The sequence below is a fragment of the Aythya fuligula genome, chromosome 8 (assembly GCF_009819795.1).
Source record: "Aythya fuligula isolate bAytFul2 chromosome 8, bAytFul2.pri, whole genome shotgun sequence".
In the NCBI taxonomy this organism is placed as follows: domain Eukaryota; kingdom Metazoa; phylum Chordata; class Aves; order Anseriformes; family Anatidae; genus Aythya; species Aythya fuligula.
Window position 1 is genome coordinate 22,215,603 of NC_045566.1, and position 21,224 is coordinate 22,236,826.

The 21,224-nt window shown below is 43.1% G+C and overlaps 1 protein-coding gene across 1 annotated transcript; it reads left to right on the forward strand.

Moving 5' to 3' along the window:
• Window positions 1–3,551: 3,551 nt before the first annotated feature.
• Window positions 3,552–20,159, forward strand: METTL11B (methyltransferase like 11B). The gene is made up of 4 exons (XM_032192712.1): window positions 3,552–3,705; window positions 10,289–10,464; window positions 15,761–16,010; window positions 19,757–20,159. Exons 1-4 carry the CDS (start codon window positions 3,552–3,554, stop codon window positions 20,029–20,031), a joined length of 855 nt encoding a protein of 284 aa, XP_032048603.1. The 3' UTR covers window positions 20,032–20,159.
• Window positions 20,160–21,224: the final 1,065 nt, after the last annotated feature.

The window sequence follows — 21,224 nt, forward strand, 5'->3', positions numbered from 1 at the left end:
CGGCACCCAGGCACTGGCATCCACTGTTGCTCTGAATCAGTGGCTGGAGCTGCAGGCAGAACAATCCAGGCAGTCGCTTTTCGGGCTGCAGCGAAGCCGGTTATGAAGGTTACCACCTGCCGCCCAACCTGCAGCTGTTCTCCACTGCCCTCATAGCTGCACGTGTGCTCTCAGCCTGTGCCTCTTCTATCAACATGATCCTGTGGTTTTCAGGAACTTTTAAAAACTTGTTGTCAAAGATAAAACAAAAATTACTTGCTTTAACTGCATTTATTGCTGACATCATATGCCAGGCGTGAGAAGAATTAATATAGATGCCTTTTCTTTTTAAGATAAAGAGACATCTTACAGCAATCCTGATGGCCTGTCCGTGTGGAAATCACATTGCATACCAGGTGTTTTGTAAGCAGAACACAGTAATTTAAAGGCCAAATTGACCCTTTGTGACCTGCATGATATGTGGAGCTAGTGCACATGTTTCCCTTTTTCTCTTCTGTGCAGCTGATGTGTTTCAGAAGTAGCAAGTACAGCTCAGATCTGCAGAGGCAGTTGCCTACTAGTTTAAAAGTAAGTCCAAGCTCTCCCTGATGCTCCAACAAGTAGAGCTGCTTTGGATCTTGCAGTGACTCATCATAAGCCATCTGATACCTTATTTTAAACCTGCTACCCTCAGGCAGAGATCAGCTGCAGGTATTTTAACTCCAGCTAGGAGCCACTCGAGCTGATCCTTCATTTTAGTCTGTGATAAACCTCATGTCCTTGGGCTGCCTGATCTCACAAGGAGGAGGAAGAAGACAGATGGAGGAACTATTTGTTTACTCTCTTAAATACAAACACATTCTTATTTTAGATGAGAAGCTGTTTAAGGCAATGACTGTCATGCATGATGGCTGTGTCTACTGTTATTTTAGTGTAGGACTTCACCCAGAAGTCCAGATTCTTCAGCATCTCTACTATGAAAAAAAAAAGGTAGGCTTGTCCGATTCGGAAAACTTCAGAAAGAGTCAATTTTGGGAAACTGACCATTGGGAAAAGGCCATTTGGGAAAGGAAGCTAAAGTTGAGAAGTGGGCTGACTCACATTTCAGCAGTGACACTACAAGTCGTATGGGTGCCACTGTACCCATACTCAAACCTCACTCTTCTTGTTAGTGGAGATACAGGCTATACATTAGTGCATGAACAGTTTGCAGCTTCTAGGTAGATCTGTACCAATCCTGCTGAAAACAACGAGCTAAGAGGCAGTGTGAAGCAAGCAGAGTTGTGAGTAGTTCGTAGCAGGAGAGATTGAGATGCTGCTGCTGACAAATAGGCAGAAAATACGGCATCCACTTTTTGAAAAAAAAAAAAAAAAAAAAGCAATTTCTGTGGTCTTTTTCAGGCACTTCTGGGCATAAATCTGTTTCTGTCTAACCTTTGACAGCAATAGGAAGTGCTTTGAAAGTGCTTTAAAAGGCTTGGTGCTGTTGTGACTCACCTACTCAGCTGCCCTAGCATCTGAGGACTCGGTGTGCCTCCATTGGTAGCTCTTAGAATATAAAGCTATTTTGAACAGGGACTTAGGCTTGATTACATGCAAATAGAATGAATATAACGAGTGTTTATTCAGCCTTCCATGGATCTTCACTCTTTTTCAGTGGGACAAAACCAGTTAAAGCCACTTGGTCTAAAGAAGCAATCCAGTGAACCTCGTTCAGTGACCTCGTGGGTGTCAAAGCTATGGGGAGCCCTGAGGCTGTGGTCCCAGCACGCTCAACCGTGCTGTCCTAGCACTCGACTCCACTAGGAGACACCACGGCTTAGGTTTCATGCTTGGAGGCTTTTCTGTCTCTAAGCAGGGAGGTCACTGTGCTACACAATGGCCACTGCCAAAACCAGAGCCTTGACAAATGTGAAGCACGATGTCAAATGCAGAGCAGGTGGGCCGTGAGTTCCTCGGGGTGTCTTTTGTCGGTGACAAAGTGAGCTTGTGCAACGTCTTTCCGAAGCGTTCACATGCTGTCTTGAGACATCCGCTCCTGGCTCACTTACTGGCAAGTGGCTGGAAATAGATAAGCAAAGAGAAAGGGCCAGATTTGTGAGAAAACCAGGAGATAAACCAGGATTGTGTCTGGGCCCAGATATATCACAAACAGTTGGAGAGAGCCTTATGCTTCTCTGCTAGATTGTAGCACGGAAGAAAAATTGAGTCTTGAGTTATTCCAAGGGATGGCTGAAGTTTCTAAGGAGGGCTGAAGAATGTAGCTCTCTGTTCAACGGAGGTCTCAGGCTTTGGTGCAGTGGCCCCAGAGCTGTTCTAACCCCTGCCATGATTCCACTCTCCCCACCCCATGCTCAGCTGCATCTTTCTGCCTCCCTTCTTGCATGTTTCTGGCAACTGAGCTGGTTCACAGCGCTGACCAGACAGGTCAGGCTCCCAGGCACAACGTGTGGAGGTCAGTGCCATCGGCACAAAGCCCCCAGAGGTACCTTGCCAGCCACCTTTGCAGATGTGAATCTGAACTATACCAAGTACCTGAGCTGCTGAGTGACAAAAAAGATTTTGAAGCAGTACATTTCTGTCCTCGTCCCTTGCTGAAGGCCTGATCCTGCTCTGGGATGTGATGTACTTACAGCACACAGCTCCCTTCAGCAGCTTACCATTCTCCATCCTAAAAGCATTTCAGCTTTTGACCCTCCTCCCTCTCTTCCAGACTTTTGCTGTTGTAACAGCCTGAACCTCCCCCTCTTTTCCAGCTGATGTATTTGTTCAAGTTTATTAATGGGCAGTTTATCTCCTTTTGTTCTTCCATGCATTTTGTTCACTAAAACAAAAGCCCTTACCACTCCTCTGCTCCCAGACAGCAATTTCTTCCCGTCAGCCACTGCAGATGAGATAGTCTGGACCATTTAAACAGCTTCAATAACCCTGTGCAGACACGACAGTGTGTAGAGAAGAGCTTGTCCTGCCATACACAGCGGCAAAGCATGAAGTTGAACCTATTGTTTGCTCATTGCTTGCAATTATCACAATTTACTAGGGCACACCATTTCTATAAAGGTATGTCTGTGTTCTGGTCTTCTGGCCTTCATCTGGGCCCCCCCGGACTGAAAAACAGATGCCAAGGGAGAGGCAGAGAAACAAAATTGCCCTGTGAGATTAAAGAGGGAGATGGGAGACCCTGGATAGTATCTGAGTTTCTTTGAAGTGAAGGCTGAATAGATTAGGAAAAGAAAAACCTAATTGAATTAAAGCCACTCTTTTTCGGAGTAGATATACTTTTACCCTGGCTAAGCAATTTCCTGGTTGAGGTTTTTATCGCTTTCCAGCACCTGCTTGTTTCGGAGGGCGACACTCCAGAGATTACTCGGAGGAAGTGCCAAGAGCCAGCGTTTCTCACTCCCCTCTCGCCCGCCTCCGCCCCCTGCGCTGCTCTAGACACACACCCCAATATAGAATGACAGCACAGTGCCACGGTTTAAATGACGCTGCCTCTGTCTCTTTGGAAGGACAGGTCCTCCAGGAAGCACCGGGCACAACAACCGTCTGCCCTTGCGAAAAACGTCTTCATCATGGCATATAAAGGAGCACATTTGGCTTTTAAGTCGCGCTGGCACAAGACAGACGAAGAACTCTGTCGCCACAGCATGTCCTTTGACTTGCATAAGGCAATCCAGAACGACTTCTTTCAGAGTTACCTTTATCTGCTGGAAAAGCTTCCCCTGGGTGAGTAACGTGGGCAGGAGCATGTGTGTGTGTGTGACAACGTCCGGAAGGACGTGTCATGTTAGGTGGCAGGGTGCAGACACGCTAATGACAAAAATAGTAGTTTTGAGAAGCCCTGCTAGGGAGCCTATAGTACTAGCTACACTGTTTGTTACTCTCTCTCTCCCTTTAACTCAGTACCCTGGTGTTTAACCTGAATACTCCACAGATTTGCAGAGAAGGGCAAGGAAAAAAAAACACAAGAGTGAAGGAAAGTTTAGTTTCTGGGTGATGGCACCCTTTCTTCTCACCATTTAAAACATGAATTGACCTATTTGGAACTTGGAAGGACAAATCCCAGAGGAGCAGAGCTGACAGGCCGTACTTTCTGCTGCCCGATACCTGTTGCATTGTTTCTTGGTGTGTCCTTAGCTTTGTCATACGGATTGCTTTGGACAAGTGCTTGCAAGGTAATGCTTTTTAAATTTTTTTATCAAGAGGCTGTAATCCAGTTCTCTGCAGCAGGCTGTCTAGCCCACAGTTATCTGGGAGGAATATGCTTCGAAAACATTTGTTTATAGCCTAATTTCAGTGAAAAGTACAGGATGCCAAGATTTTGTTTTTTTACATGCAGGAAAAGAATGTTCACATCTTATGAAACTTTGACCCTGAATAAGAACCAGAATTTTCCCAGGACAGTATACCTAAAAGCAGATTTGACTTGAAGCTTTATTATGTTACCATATTACTTTTTAAGCAGAATTATTCGGCTCCCACTCAATGTTAGAACTGTAGTAATTTAAGATGGAAGGGCTGTGTCTGCCCAACCTACTAACCAGTGCTTCAGAGTGAATTCTTGAGCACTCCTTCCTGGTTGAAAGATCCGTATAGGCAAGTGGATTACCCAAGTCTGTAAGATTGTACAGACCCCAGTAAGAACTCTGCTCAAGATGCTAGAATTCATGAGTCGGTAAAGAGAAGAAGTATTTCCATGTTTTCATAGTATTTTGATGTGGCTTTTCACATACAGCAGTATCTTCCGCTATCTAAAATGAACCGTGGAAGGTAAATACTCCTGTCCCTAGTGGCAGGTAGCTATGAACGATGGAAAGGAAGGAAAGATGGAAAGGAAGGAAAGTTAATTATAGGTCGATGTAATCTCAAGAAGTCTATGACAATGTTATTCTTTCATTTGTTTTGAAAATAAACACAACATATTAGAAACTGAGCAGGATTTCCTACAATGTAACAGCTAATGTAAGTACTGGTAGATCATTTTATGACTAGAAGGTACTGTTATGAACATCTAGCTTTGAATTTCACATAAAAGTTCCTGGATCGTGCTTATAACTTATGCCTGGCTCACAGTATATATTTATGAAGACAAAAATAACTTGGTTTAAGAGCTGCAAATGACTGAGAATTCATCAGTACATAATTAAGCTGTTACCAGGCCTAATTACTTCACTCTCTTAAAACTATTTCATTTTTGGTCTGAATTTTATTTGAATTTCCATTCCTAGCCAACAAACTTTGCAAAATGTTTACCTGTCAGACTGAAGAGTCCCTCTGCCAGGTTTTTCATGCTCTGAGTCATTATTACAACTTCTCTAAAGTTTTCCACTTTATTGCCAGCACACCCAAATCAGTTGGACCCCGTGGAAAATGTACTGTGAGTCCACAGTATGCATGTCATGGTCCGGGTGGGTGGACAATCAGATGGGTAAAAAATGGTCAGATGGTTGGGCTCAGAAAGTCATAGTTAATAAATCATATTCAATCTCGAGGTCAGTGGGGAACTGCCCTCGATGTTTAACATCTTTATCAGTGACTTGAATAGCCAAGCTCTTCACAGTGGTGTGAGGTGGAGGACAGGAGACAGTGGGCATAAATTGAAACTAGAGAAGTTCAGACTGGCTATAAGGAAAAATGTGGACAGTCAGGCCTTGGAAAAGGTTGCCCTGGGAGGTTATACAATTCTGCATCACTGCAGGCTTTCAAGACAGATGAATAAACACCAAAGGAACCTTGTCCAACCTAATCTCCGTCCCTGCTTTGAGCAGAAATTTGGACTAGTGACCTCTTTAGGTGCCTTCCAATCCAGCCTATCCTGTGATCCTGTGCTCTCTGTGATGGAGAGGAAAGAATGTGGCAGGTCTGAACATCTCTGCACAATGACGTTATCCAGTTCAGTTCAGAGTGGAACTGACCAGAAATGAACTGAACTTCACAGCTAGATCCAGGTATCTCTGTGTAAACAGAATTAAACCACGAATACAACACCAGGACTCTGACCTAGCAGGATACTTATGCATGTGCTTAACCCTACGCATGAATAATTACACTGAAATCAGGCCTCACACTGGAACTTTCCCTGAAACCAAGAGTCACCAAGGTACAAAGTTTACTTCAAACCACGCAAACTCCACACTTTCCCACCCCTCTGTTCCTAGGTTCAGTGGGGGAGCACTTAGGCATGTTTACCTATGAGCTGAGCATATCTGGTATCACAGCCTGTTAAGAGAAACATGTCATTTTTACAGGCTGGGGTAACATTTATAAATAAAAGACATGAGTAACGTTAGGCCCAGGTCCAACAGCGTACTTAAATGCGTGTGAATGCCCCTAAGCCCTGTGGACTTTAATGAAGCTACTCAGATTTTGGAAACAGTGCATGTGTTTACGTGGGCTGTGGGACTTGGTGCCAGTGGGGTGAGATCTGCAGTGGAAAACTCAGATGATCAGTCCACAGAGCCAAATGTTTCAGTATGTGAGGCACGTGTCTAAGTAAAATCTGCTCTAGGGGGTGGGCTGATGTTCATCCTCAATAAAACAGGGCTTAAATGGTTCTCGGACCATAACAGAGAGGTGAATTGTGCCCTGCACCCAGATAACTATTTTTCGGCTGATGCACAAAGCAGATGTTGCATTTAAAAGGGAATACCCGGCCAAACTGGAATTAGTTCAATATCTCGCAGAAAGCAGTTGGAGCCACAAAATAATGTTCACAAATAAAAACTTCAAAAAAATTACTTGCAACATTCGCTTCTGCCAGGGAAATTTAGCTGAGCAAACCCTGCAACCAAGAACATGTACTGCAGGTTGGGATTGTGCCCAGTCCTGTGTATTATGGGGTCCCATTTCTCTAGAGCTTTAGATCAGAAAAGGGAAACAACATTTTGAGCTGATCCATAAAAAAAAATGGAGATAGCATTTTTGGACTGTGCAGGGAAAAAGGGCTTAGGTAGATGTTCCCTGTCTAGCCCAGGGGCTGGCATTCAGATCTAGGTCACCACTCAGCATCCAGACCACGTCTGCAGCAACTGGAAATTGCTAACACCTCATGACTGCGGGTGACCTTTAGGAGCCAGTTTCTGCTCTCAGCCTCCTTTGCCAGTGGGTTCCTTTCAGCCTTCGCTGCTCGAGGGCCTTGCCAGCAGGTTGAGCTGAGAGGCTGCGTGCCACGCTAAAAAGTTTTCTTCTCACTTTACTAGAAACACATTCCTAACAGGAAACATTACAAGGCACCTAAGTGAACACTGCAAACTTTGTGAGAGCTGCCTCCCCCCGCAGCCTGTGGGAGACTTACAGGCTCCATCATCCTGTCCTGCCTGTGCCCTGCTTCGCGGAGTACACTGAAATCAGGCTGTGTGTCAGCAACAGACCTCACAAGTATTTCATTTCCTGATGCAGGAGATAGTCCCACGTGGGTCGCGGAATGGGAAGATGCCTCTGGCTAGACAGGTCCTGTGATGAGGGGGAGGCGTGCTGGAGCAGAGCTGCAACGCTAGCTGCCACCAAGGACATGTGTCTCCTCGCACTCCTCTTTTGCGGTAGATTCCTGCAAGCTGGCAAACCTCCTGCTCCCTCTGGTCCTGCTGCTCGAGCCTGCATGCCAGGCACAGCTGCGAGGCAGATCAGAGGTGAGGTTGATTGGTTGTGTCTGGAAAATTGGGTTGTGGGTTGGGAGAGTTGGCAGCGATGCAAATTCATGAGAGGGAGGAGAAACACTGAGGGAGCAGAGAGGTGGAAATCATCTGTGGAGGTCGCACGCTCCGGGAGCGAGATTCCGTGGCTCTGCAGGAGGAGGCTGTGGGTACAGTGCCACCCTTTTAGCCGGTGTCCTTGCATGCCCTCAGAGGGGGACACTTGCACAAAAAGATCTTTGCAAAGTTCGCTGGGTAGAGAAAAAAAGTGGATGTTCAGACCAGAGGTGGTTTCAGATGCCAGCGCATAAGGCAGGGCTCTGGGGCCCCAGCTGGCCAGGGAGGAGCCGAAGTCAGCTGGTGTGTGCATGCGAGCCCCGGCAGGCATTCTGCGAGCCTGACACTGCTTCTGAGTGAGAAATCTGAGAGCACACACTACAGATCTGATATCCTGAGCAGCATATCGTCTCCATGTGTTGCCTCGGGTCAGGCTCATGTATTGAGTAGAAGGACCCTGAATATTTGTCATGCGTGCTGCCAGCTGCCTGCAACACCCTGTCCTAGTGTGCAGACAGCCTGTAAATGCATTTCCCTTCAGTCTAGTGGAACGGGATAAATCACAGTCCCTTGATAGTCCCATTAAACAAACCCTAGAAATCATCACTGGACTCTCATAGGGAAGATCCGGTAAAGCAGCATCAGGGGATTCAGTTCTGTTCACCAGACAGGCTGGCATCTGAAATGGAGAAAACAAGACCCAGAGAAAACAAGCTGGTGCCGCTCCCGGGGGAGGATGGAGATCATTTACTGGAAGAATCCCTACCACCAATGGAGCCTTTATTTCCCAGGCTCCGGGAGCCACCCTGGCCAAGTAGTGCTGGGGATTGGCTGCTGCCCCTTTCATATTAATTTCTGCAGCTGAATGGTTTCTTCTGAGAATGTGAATATAATCAGGGGAGTGTGTAAAACTCCCAGGTTTGACCCTTGCTGGGCTCAGTGCTTCTTGTGGTATAAATTTCTCAGGCATAACATAAATGTGTAATGGATTAAAGCTTTAATAGTATCCGTTCGGCAGTTGACTTAAGCAGGTGATGACAAGAGGGGCTGGTAATGCTGCTTTTGTTGGATGAAGGATATGCCGGGCATGCTGCTGGTGTGTAACCCAATAGCACTATTCTGTTCTGAGTGGTCCTTGGTGGTAATTATTCTCCATCCGACTTCCTTTGTCCCCCCTCATTTGCCTCCAAAATGTCATTCTCCCGCTGAGGATGGGCAGGCACACACTTATCATTCCCTGCTGAGCTTGCTTGCCCTCAATAAATCCATTCCAGGCTTACGTTCGGGCTCTCTGGCCTAGCTCTCATCCTCTGAGTGGAGGGCATAGCTCCTGCTCCCAGTGGGGCTTGTTCAGAGCCCTGCCAGCGTTACCAGCAGCAGTTTTAAGGATTCAGCCCCCAGAAAGCAGAAGTTGAGCAGCGACTAAGTCTTTCTCCCTTATCCTTAACAGCAAGGTGTTTGCTGCTTACTCGCTTCCAGTTCCCTGAGCACGCTGGAAGTCTGCAGCAGGGCTGGGCTCACACTGCGAAGTGGTGCTCACAAAGACACTCCCAGAGTGACTCCATCCCTCCTTATGGCTTGGCTTTCACCCCCAGGCTTGTAGTCGTGATTTTGTTGGAAGACCTGGCTGGGAACAGCTCCTCGTACACGCAGAAAAATGCCCGTGCACCTGCATGTGAGAGGGGACAGCAAGAGCTGCTGGTTTCCAAACGGTTTCTGACCTGCCCGCGTCCCAAATTTTGAGCTATGAAACATAACTACGTTTGATATGCCAACACACAAGTGCAGAAGAGAAACAGATGCAGCACATAGATCTCAGTTCTTCATTGAATGGGGGCCAATAAGCCTTCACCCAACAGAACTCACGGGTTCTGATAAAACAGCCTCAAAGTTATGATTGCTGTTTATTACCAGCAAATAGCCAAGCAATGAAAAGAAATATCCAAGCCTCTGCACATGGGAGTTTTATTATTTTGCTCCCTGATCTATGATGGAAGAAAATTTAGGACTCTTTTGTAAATTATCCTTCCCCTCTGTATAGTCTTCGAGGCCTGAGAGTACCATCTGCTCGTGGGTTCAGCTTACTCGCAGTGCCCCAGACTGTACAGTATCACTAAAAATAAACGAGAGCAAGTGCCTCATTCATCTGCACTCTTGTGCTACTCTCTCCGTGCAGCTGTCAATGGCTGGAAAGCATATATGGAAACGTGCAGGCCGTAAGGGGCGGTTAGGTTTGTGACAGCAGAAGTGTGGATCCTGTACAGCTATAAACTCTGCCCACAGCAATTCGGGGAGAAAACCAGCCCCATTTCTCTCTCTGGCATGAATGTTCGTCTTCAAACTGAAATGATTTTTCACCGATGGGAAATCGTACTGTGTAATGACAAACGAGGTCTGAGCCTGGGAGGCACTGAATGTGCCCAAGAGGTGCTGTGTCCTTTCACAGCCTTGCAGGATTAAATCCAACACCCTTCCCTCTACCTTTGCTTTTGAAACAGAGGTTTGCTGATATGGAGGCTCAACTTAGATTTGTAGCTCTTCACCACCATGCCTCCAGAACAATAAAACTAACCCAGAAATATCTGTCATTAACAATGAAACAATGATTTATCTGCCTACAGTGAAACTTTACGCTTTAACAAGTCAAGTTATCAATGGGGAGATGCAGTTCTACGCCAGGGCCAAACACTTCTACCAGGAGGTACCAGCCACAGAAGAGGGCATGATGGGAGACTACATTGAGCTCTCCAATACAGACATTGAATCCTCCAGGGAATTTCTCAGGAAGTTTGTTGGGGTGAGTCATTTAATCCCATCTTCTGCAAGAGACAGCGGTGGTGTGTGGCATAAGCGACATGCAGTATTGTAAATGGCACCATATGTCATATTTGATATGCATGAAGCGCACGTCGTAACTGGCTGCGATGGGGGCTAGGAACATATAATTTACATGCATCCTGCCAGAGCACTCATCATCCTGAAAACGCATTTTGCCCGGCTGTATGTCGTTTTTTACCTGTTTTGCATCCCTTTCTCACGCTCTGAAGCTTGCAAAGAGGACTGTGCAAGGACTTCCTATAGCTTGGGTGGGAGATTAATTCTCAGTGCAGGACTGGGACTTTTCGTGGTCGTCTGTGCAAATTCCTGCAGTCTATTTGGGAAAGTAGCTGAGACTAAATGCCAAGTTTCTGTTTTGCCTATTTATAGGTTTTTATTTTTTTTTCTGAGAATGCTGCAAGAAAAACCAACCCTCCTTCCCCTCCCAGTGTTAGCAGTATATAGAATAAGCTACCATTAGGAAAAATATATTATTCTTGACCATTGTAGTATCACTGTAGACTCTGTAGGCAGATCTCTAAAGGTCTGTAAAGATTTTAAAGGTCTGGTTTGACCTGAGATGCAAAGAGATGCCAAGCAGGATTTTAAAAGCACGTACAATAGCAGTATCACTGGCACTCAGGTTTCAGAAAATCCCACTGATGCCTAAATGTATCTTTAGGAATCTGTACATTTTTTTAAGTGTGGTCCAATGGTTTTCTGACTGCCTCTTCCCCTTCCCGGGGATAAAAAGCCTGCTAAATTAGCTCAACAACAGTATTAGATGCTAAAGAACTCACAAAGCTACAGGGAACCAAATTTTCTATATTGTCCTGCTCACAAAATTACTAGTTCTATATAACACTACCACAGATCTTTCATTTTCTACTCAAATGTACAAACTTGGCATAGGCAGATGACCTTTTTTTTAGCCTTCATGATCTTTTGTGGAAAAAAACCTCAATAAGTTAATTAGATGTTGTGTTTCAAAAGGGCACGGTTTAAATGAGTTGGGATGGAAAATGAGTGTGGTTTAACAACAGATAAACATCCTATATAGCCGTGAAGGGCAGCTGATGAAAAAGTTTACTGTACTTGACAGAGGCTTTGGGGGCAGTGTGTTTTTAGGTAATGGCAAACTGCAATTACCTAAGTGAAAAAAATACATTATTTCTAATGACCGTGTTTTGTATTAATGGTTTAACAACATTTGAAGGCCTCCATCTATCAGGCTTTTTACAAAATAAGAAAATGTGAAGTAAATTCAGCAAGGCAGATGAACCTGACAGTAACATGGCATTTTCAGGGGGGAAAAAAAAAAAGCAACTTGTGAGCCCAGAGCCAGCCAAAGGCATATCCCTTACATGTTACTTAAGTCTTCTTTTAAGGACATTTATGGAATTCAAGTGATGCATAAGCCTGTGTTCGGGGAAAGATTTCACGCTTCCTAGACATCATATAGATTCAGTTTCCTGAACAGCCAGTTTGAACCACACTGTTAAACTTTCTCATGTCCAGGACCCAAAAAGGAAAGAAGTACAGTCTGTAGCAGAGTTTCACAGGCCAAAGAGAATTCATACCCAATGCATCAGGTGTGATGACAGATACAAAATAATCCAGAGCAGAGTTCCTACTCCTATTATTAGCCAGGGATAGAAGGGATACTCTGAATGGCCAAGATCAAACAAGAAAAAAAAAAAAAAGGAAGAGAAAGGAATCTGCATGTTTGCTACTTCTGATTTAGTTTGTTAAAGCCTGTCCTCTATTGAGATACAGTCAATTGGTTATTTACTTCTGGTTTATTTTCCTTTCTTACTACTGCAACTTGAATCCTTCTCAAGCAGATACAGATATTTACTGGCTTTCTGTAGTAGTGACCTTACTCTACAGCTAATTTGAGCCATGTCTTCCCTAGTTTATGGCTCCATGAATATTTTTTTTCCAATAAGGCAGTCAAAGAAGAAAAAAACAAAAACAATTTGCTTCACCCTAATATAAACTACACTTTCTTTACAGAGAAGTTTAACAAACTCAGAAAATAGGAAAATTAGTTTCAGATCAACTGAATGTATTTCATTTATTTTTTGATTGTTTTACCCTCTGAAAAAAACATTTCCTTTGTTTTCAAGATATAAGTCAGTTCCAAAATGAAAAATGCTGTTTAGAAATGAAAAGTTGACAAGTTTTTTTTTTTCCTTGAAAGTCGTCAGAAAGAAGTATCTTGACATTTTCAACATTCTTTCCCATGTTTTTTTGGCTAGAACTATTCTCTAGATTTGAGGTATCAATTTCACAGAGAGTTTTCTTCTTCCAAAACTTTATTTTCTGGCAAAACTAGTGCTCCTTAAAAACAGTTGCCCAGTTCCACTCAAATTACCCTTCTTGAGTTAGTTTGGCTGGTGTGGAAATGCCACACAGTGACATTTCCCTTCCATGACTGATGTTGCATACCTTCATGTATGGCATTTCTTAGCATGATTCTTAGCACCACTGTAAACTGAGCTACAGATTTCTTTACCATGGGAGAATTTATCTTGCCTGGGCACATGGAAGGAATTACAACAAGGCAATAGAAAACTAAGGACTTCACTTATATTTTAACCTGTCTCCAGCCCAGGCGAGTCAAACTGAGTTAAAAGTGCCACTGTGCTCACGTTAAGAGGTTTTATGTGTGTGTGGGCAGAACTCAAACCAAAAGCAACATCTGAGTGAGAACTTGAGCCAACAGTGCTATACAGACAAGCTATAGGTTGTCTTAGGTACGGTCGTACTTGAAAGGTTATCAGCAGAGTTATACCAATGCATATGTATGGAAATGTATTCACACCGGTTCAAGCCTTGATGTCCACACAGGCACTGTGTTCTCTCTAATCCAGAGGTAATCTGTTAAAAAAACGGAGCAAAGAAACCATTAATTAAGGAAAAATTGAGAGCTTAGGTGTATGAAACAGTACAGATGGGGATTATGTTCCTATAGCTCCCTTTCTGCCCCCAAACCCTTCGTTCCTTGCTGCCCTGTCTTGCCCTAAATTCAGCTGCCTGATGAGGGACTTTCTGAATGAAAAGCTTCTGGAAAGTGATTTTCCTTCTGTTTGATCAGCGAGATGGAAGATATTTGATTGAAAAAAGGTTTTTTAATTACTTAGAAAGAAAACCACTGTGTTTTTTAACTATTTCTTAAACGCTGATTTATTTTGTTTCCCCTACATATCTAGACTGCCTTCCTGCCCTTTCAAAACCTGAAGTAGTAGCATCATGAACATATGCCACAACTCTTTTATTTCTAAGGAGCTTTGTGAGTGCCCTGTTCAGCTTCACAGCAGAATTTTTGGGTGTGTACATGACCTCAGTGACAGCGATTCTGAGTAACGGGAAACACGTAAAAAGCGAAGCAGTCAATCTTAAATTCTGAAGCCTGCTCTGGCTTAAAATTTTCACTTACACTATTTCTTTAAATGAGAAGTCCAATTTTCAACTCAATTAGGCTTTTGGGAAAATGCTTGCCTTCCAAAGAAAATGTTAATACCCTGTCAAAGATCTGAGCACTCCCAAACTGAAAATATATTAGCTGAACATGGAATTATGTCAACATTTTCATTATAAATGGAGCTGTGGTGCTTTGCAGGGCTTCTCTTCTGACTGCCTGGTGCTCTTGCTCCCTGTCAGTGAAGCATGGGGTCAAGCTTCATCTCCCATGAGTGTTTCCTTTCCCTTTTCTTGATGGCAAATGGAGATGTGACATCAGAGGTTCTTGCTGTGACACATCATGGGAAATGAATTCCCTGGTTTTAGTAAGGTACTGTGACTGTAGGTTCTCTGAAATACAAAGTTAAAGAAGTTGAACAGCTTTTTATCTAATTCTGTTAGCTTTTTGGTAAATGATCCCTGTTTTCTCACCAGCTCTCCTCAACCATTTTACTTAATCTCATCAGCATAAGCCTGTATGTACCTGCCAGCAAACAGTACAGAAATACACCTTGTGAAGATCTAATGCACAGTTCCTTCTCCTTTCACGAACTCCTCGTTACAGCTCAGTCTGGTCCTCAGTAAAAGCCCCATGCTTCTAAACCCAGCCTGGGAATGAAGAATAGCTCACATTTTCTGGCTAACTACAACCAGGTATTCTCCAGAGTCCAATCGGGTGGAAGGCTTGTGGACTCCTGCACGCATCGGGAGATTAATCTTCCTAATCTTCCTAGGTATACAAATTAGGACCAGCAGCCCCAGAGACCAGTGAGATTGAGGTCCTTGTGCTCTTTCTACGGTTACTCTGTGTAACCAGATGCTGAGCTGGGCTATTCATAGTCATGTCATTGACGGTACTGTCCTTTGACCTTAATAATCTACTGAATTACCCACTGAAGCAAGGCCAGAAAAACAGTGAGTTACATGATTTATGCTTGGTCATTACAGAGGGGGTCTCCCAATAAGCAGGAAGAGCTAGACTCTTCCTGGGCTTATTTCCTTTAAGAGCAGCAAAGGTGCAGCAGGGACTTTGGCCCATAGCTTTTGCTTCAATGCTCAGTTCCAGAGACAGGGAAAAGGTGTTTACATTTGCTTTTAATGTATTTGTTTAACAGATAACTTCGGCCAGGGGAGCTCCAGTCCCACAGTCGGTGCCTGTACAGACTTAAAATTTCTTTTTTAAGTAAAAAATTCTGTTTTACAGAACAGCAGCAGGCTCTTAAGAGCCTTTTTATAGCCAGAATGGAAGCTTCAGGGGTAAAATACAGCTTTCATTATAAAGGTCCTTTTACAGTGACTCATTATTTTCTCAAAGACATATCCTCTGTGCAACAATTTTTCTTGTCTGATCTCTATCCAGAGACGATATTTAGGAAGAAAAAAATGAATACTTAAGCAGAAACTACTCAATCATCTTGCTTGTTTCTTTGACTAAAAAAAGAAATTCTGTATATGCTCCAGTCCAAACTTTTGTGTTGTGATAAGTTACCTAAAACTCCGTGATCTTTGCTCAGATCCAACTTATTCTGAGAAACACAGTTGGATCTCACAGACACTCTGCATCTGCAAAGATGTCAATGGGCACCTTAGGCATTCTGTGCTCCAGAAGTTACTTCTTGTATGCAATATTTGGCATATTCTTTCTTTTTCATTAGGCCTTTACTGGGGTCAGAACATAATGAGATTTGCGTAGTCTTGTAGTTGGCTGTGGCATACAAATACGTGACAGATGAAGTTGCAAACAACTTTACAGAGACGAGGGGATGATCTTTCAGTTTTCAGATTTCAAATGATTTTCTTGTGTTCCACAGGGGGTGGGGAAAGCTGGCACCAACCGCGCCCTGGACTGCGGCTCTGGGATAGGTCGGATCAGCAAGCATGTCCTGTTACCAGTTTTCAAGAGCGTGGAACTGGTGGATATGATGGAGAATTTCCTGGCTGAGGTCCCGAACTACCTGCAGGGCAAGGAGGACAGAGTAGAGATGTATTATTGCAAAAGCCTCCAGGAATTCACTCCAGCCCCACAAAGATATGATGTCATCTGGATTCAGTGGGTTTCAGGTTAGTTCAGCATGATTCATCCAGCTCAGCATCTCAGAGAACTACACAGCCTGTGCTAAAATTAACGTTAAAAGAATGGTGCAGCTGTAAAAGGAGGTTCTCAAGCCTTTAATAATGCCAGGCCAGGACTGACCAGTGCTGGAGGCACAAGGCTAGTCTTGCACTCATTCACTTCCAGTACCTGGTCCCATAGCAGCCAGGACAAGCAAATAAGAAGATAAATAAATAAATCTGAAACCACTGTACTCCTGTAGCCTTCCTGTGCAGTCAGGCAGTCCTCGCAGTCCATATCTCCTGTAATTTGCCACAGTACCCTGTCAGCCCAGTACAGTCCTGTTTCCTTCAAAAACTCACAAGAGGCTTCTGAGAGTTCTCCCTAGCCACATGCACAGTGGGTACAGATCAAGTTGCTTTTTTCATGTCAAATACTGGAGAAAGGTACATGTACGTGGGAGCAGCTTGTGTGCTAAGGTGCAGCTGAGGAGTAGGCCTTATAAATAGGCCTTATATATTGAGCAGGAATCCTCCTTAGCTACTACTGCTGCAGACAGATAGAGAGCGTTGGCCTCATAGTGAGATGTGATCTGTCAACACCTCCACATCTGGCACGTGGTGGGAGAAAGACTGTAGCACTGTGGCAGTACCAATGTGTGAGGATCAAGCTTGGCTGTGAGGATATGCAGCATGTGAGACCTCATTGTTGGTGTCTCGAGTCTTGGCAGATTTTGGACACCCTTTTGCCCATGTGTTTTTCATGAGCCGTTGGGTACTGCAGACTGCCAGAGAGATATCCTTGATGATTTCTCACCTTCTGACATGCAATCTAGCAAGAAAAAAGAGCCTTTTTGAGAGATCTCACCCCCTTTGTGGATGGGGCAGCCCAAGCATTTGAACACAGGACAGGTTGTTGGGTTTGTTTAGTTACAAGATTGATCCTGCCTTCATTTAAGGATGGTTTTCTTCAGTTCTTTGCAGAGAGCCATTTTCCACACAGGTTTCACCACTTTTGCATCATGTCTTGGCATCCTGTGGGATGGTTTCCAGCAAAGACCTTGAGGGAAACACTGGCATGATACCCCTCACACACAGAACTTGTTAGGCTAAGTGGCCCTTTGGGGATATCACCTTTGGTCCTTTCTTAGCCTCTGACAGTGGGAATCTATTCTTCATGATGATGTTCTCAGAGGGATTTCTGAATCTGATGATTTTTTATTGAGACCTGAGCTTTATTTCAAGAAACAACCTGGAAAAAAAAAAAAAAAAAAACCTAACCATAGTGAAATCATCAAAAGCTATAAACCATATGATTGTATCTTTTACATGAACTGATGCTTATCCAACAGGTTCTGTTAGCTGTGTCATCCAGCACCACCACCCCCTATAACAAATACCTGCTGCTTCTCCTGCAGCCACCCCTGAGAATGCACTGCAGCATTAATAGCAGCAAAGAGGCAGTTAGACAGTGTGTGCATGTCTCCCCAAAAAAGATTTTTTTCCCCTCCTACTTACAGCAATTGTATGGGAGTTAATTACTTTTGTGAAGTGTGCAGAGATCCTTGAATGAAAAGTGTTGTAAGCCCATAAGCAAACAGAATAGTCATGCAACTACAGAAGTGAATTGAAGGTGCCCTGAAAAGTCAACTTTTTATTCTCCTTTCCCAATCAGTCAGAAATACCATTTTTGGCAGATTTTTTCCCCAAGCTGTTCCTTAAAACCTTTACTGCTGAAGAGTTTGTAATTTTTCTGGAAAACCTGCTGCAGTGCCTAGCAGTCCTTCCAGAAAGGTTTTCTTCTTGTCGTTGGACCTAAGCGTCCCTTGTGCAATTTCAGCTGGCAGGATTTGTTATTCTAAAGCACAAGAGGAGTCTTGAACAACTTCTCCTAACCAAAATCCCAGAAATTGTTTCTTGTTAGGCAAAAGACAAAGGCAGAGAGATCAGCACAGAAGATGGTTTTATTCAGGAGCACTTAATTTGTCCTCTACATGTAGTCTTAAACAGTAAGGAAACTGGTCTTAGAACAGGTCTTTCCTCTATTGCTATGCAAACAAATTGCTTCAGAACGATTTATTTTTCCTTTGCATTTCTATTCTTTTTGACTAATCAATCAACCATTACAGTAAACCTGGCTCCTGGCTCATCTCTTGAACAAATCCCAGTCAACATGAGGCAGAATGACTGAAGACTTGTTGGGGCTGTGCAGATCAGCTGGGTGGCTGCCGACAAAGGCAGCATATGCCTCTTCTTTTGTAGAAATGGAGGGCTGATTCTCCTTCCTCCCTTCAGCCATAAATTGCAATTAACTATATAGCGATCTTCAGTATTAATCAGGCTTCTACTACTATCCTGAATTTGGCTGAAATATGCCAACAAGATCCACACTTTTTGGGGTAGCAGGGCAGGACAGACTGGCAGATAGCAACACAATGAAAATCTCATTTTGGAGGAAAACTAGGCTAAAAGCTAGATTAAGAGAACATTAAATTCCAAATTAAGTGGCCAAATGCTTCAATGAATCTTGCCTATGTAATCTTGATTTGTCTTACATATACATAACTATATGAGCCCTGGCTGTTACTTTATGAAGAAATAAAAATGTAAGTTAACATTTTGTACTGAAATTAACATTTTCCTACAGCTTTGAAGGCATTCAGCTTTGGGCTTTGTGTCCTTTTTCTTTCTCTTTTTTTGGGGAGAGTGAAGTAGTTAAACAAAAATGACGTTCTATATCAAAACGTGGTTTTGAAATGACAACTTCCATTTATAAAAGTTTAGATCTACCATGAAGAAAACTAAATATTTTGACTAGAAAATACAATCAACTTTTTCAAGTTTTTCATTCAGTTTCTGAACACCTGCCCTTGTTAATTCATTTTAGGTAGGTTTCACACATGAGGTTCTCATTTTGCTCTTCTCTGAGCCCCACTCTACTGATCTCAACAGAAGTGATCTTTGAGAATGGAGATACAAAACACAATCTCAATAACATATTAAAAAATTCCTGTTTTTAAACACGTGGTATATGCAGAAATCACAACAGTATGGAGCAATATGAAGAGTTTATTTGACAGTTTGTTAGGGCTTGCATTCCTCACTGGATCTTTAATCCAGAGCTTCTTTGATGGGCACATGTTACACGAAGTTACAGAGATTTGTAGCACAAAAAGCCAGAAGGGACTATTAGATTATCTAATTTGACCTATTCTATATTACAAGCTGTTATATTTCATTGCTTTACCCTTGTGCTGAGCAAGAAGTTTGTGTTCAATTAAAACATATCTTGAGAAAGTCAACCACGCTTGATTTGAGGACTTCAAGAGGTGGTAAATCCACCACTTCTGTTGGTAGTTTCCAATTGGTAATTACTTACACTGTTAAAACAGTTGTCACTTATTTCCAATTTGAATTTGTTTGGCTCCAGCTTCCTGCCACTGATTCTTATTATGACTTTAACCACCAGATTAAAGAACCCTTCAGCACCCAGTATTTTCTCCATTATTGCCACTGACTTCTGTCCACATGTGTTGCTACTACTAACATGGATCATAAATATTGATTTGAGCTTGTAACTGTTGATCTCATTGATTTGCTCAGGTTTGCATAATGAAACCTGGTAGATCAAGATCTTTTCGTAAACATCAGTGATTAGGATATGGAGAAACAGATCTAGGCACCATTCCGATGTGCACAGGGGGAGTCTGTTTGAATGGTTAATAGTGATCTGTTTTCCATCTTTTCATCTGTAGGCTATCTGACAGATAAAGATCTCCTGAAGTTTCTCATCCGGTGCCAGAACGGCTTGAAGGATAACGGTGTTATCATTCTCAAGGACAATGTAGCCAGGGAGGGCTGTATCCTGGATTGTCTGGATAGTAGTGTGATCCGAGACCTCAACATCCTCCACAGCCTCATTGAAATGAGCGGACTCACCATCCTACGAGAGGAGAGGCAGGAGGGATTCCCTGAGCAGTGTGTCCCTGTCTGGATGCTGGCCATGCAGAAAAGCCCTGGCCATTCCTGATTGCATAATGTGACGGCAGATACTGGACTATGAATGAACCACGGGACTGGGGAGGAGAAAGGGGAAGAAAAGCATCTGCTGGAATCCTACTAACCATGTACTGCTACTACTGTAACTGTAGGGCAGGATCAGGGGAGAATTAAAATTGAGCCAGCTTCTCCAGGGAATAGTCTGCTTCTAAATCCTGCCTGTTTCATCATGCCCTCTGTTTTTAAAAGCCTTTCTAACAGCTCCTTGTGAGATTTCTCTTTCATTAAAGAGTTGATGCTATGACAAAACTCAACTAATAGAAAATAATTAGGTCTGAAGTTTCCGTAATGGCTAATACATTTTAGAGTGCTCTCTATGAGGGGTTAAGAAATAAGCCTGTTTTTTACTATGGCACTTAAATTTTCTTGGAAGTTAAGAAGGATCTGTCAGATCACTGAGGCAGGATATTCATAATAATAACTGCTGGAAAACCTAACCCAACTTTTGACTGTCATCACTATCTGTACTTTTAAAATATTTATATCTAAAATGTAAGGAAAGTTTTATCCGTTCATTGGCATCAGCTATGCAAATTTTTATTTTGTAATTGTTTGCTTTTCAGTCAGTTAGGACAATGGGACAACCTGGTAATTTTTCTTTCCTTTCCTTTTTAATGACTACTTTATCTTCCTTCTGTTTCTGCAATAGAACAATAGCGGTACATAAGGGTTTTCACACTCTGGGGAAAAATGTAGATGACATATATGCATGTTTGCATTGAAATTTTGTGAAAAGATTGCCCCACAATCCACTTTCTGGAAAATATTTTTTCAAAATGTTCGCAGTGGAAACCACATGAAAGCATCTCTTTATTATTCATACCACTGTAAATTTCTTTCTTTCCCACATTCAGAACAAGTCTGGCACCATATGCAGAGCTAATGGGATTTCATGGAGTGTTAATAGTAAGACTGTAAGAAGAACTAATACAGTATTGTATTAATTAACAACTGTACGAAACTGCAGAGTGTGTTAGTGTAGCCCAAAAGCATCTATGATTTATATTCAAACAGCAGCTGTATAAGCCTGGATTTGACAATACTAACACACATACTATCTCCTTAGGGCTCACAGAAATTACACATTGAGCTTCTTGTCCCCTTCATGTAGGCACAGATAGTGCAGGGGGAGGACAGAGTTCATTTTGCAAAAGATTTTCAGAA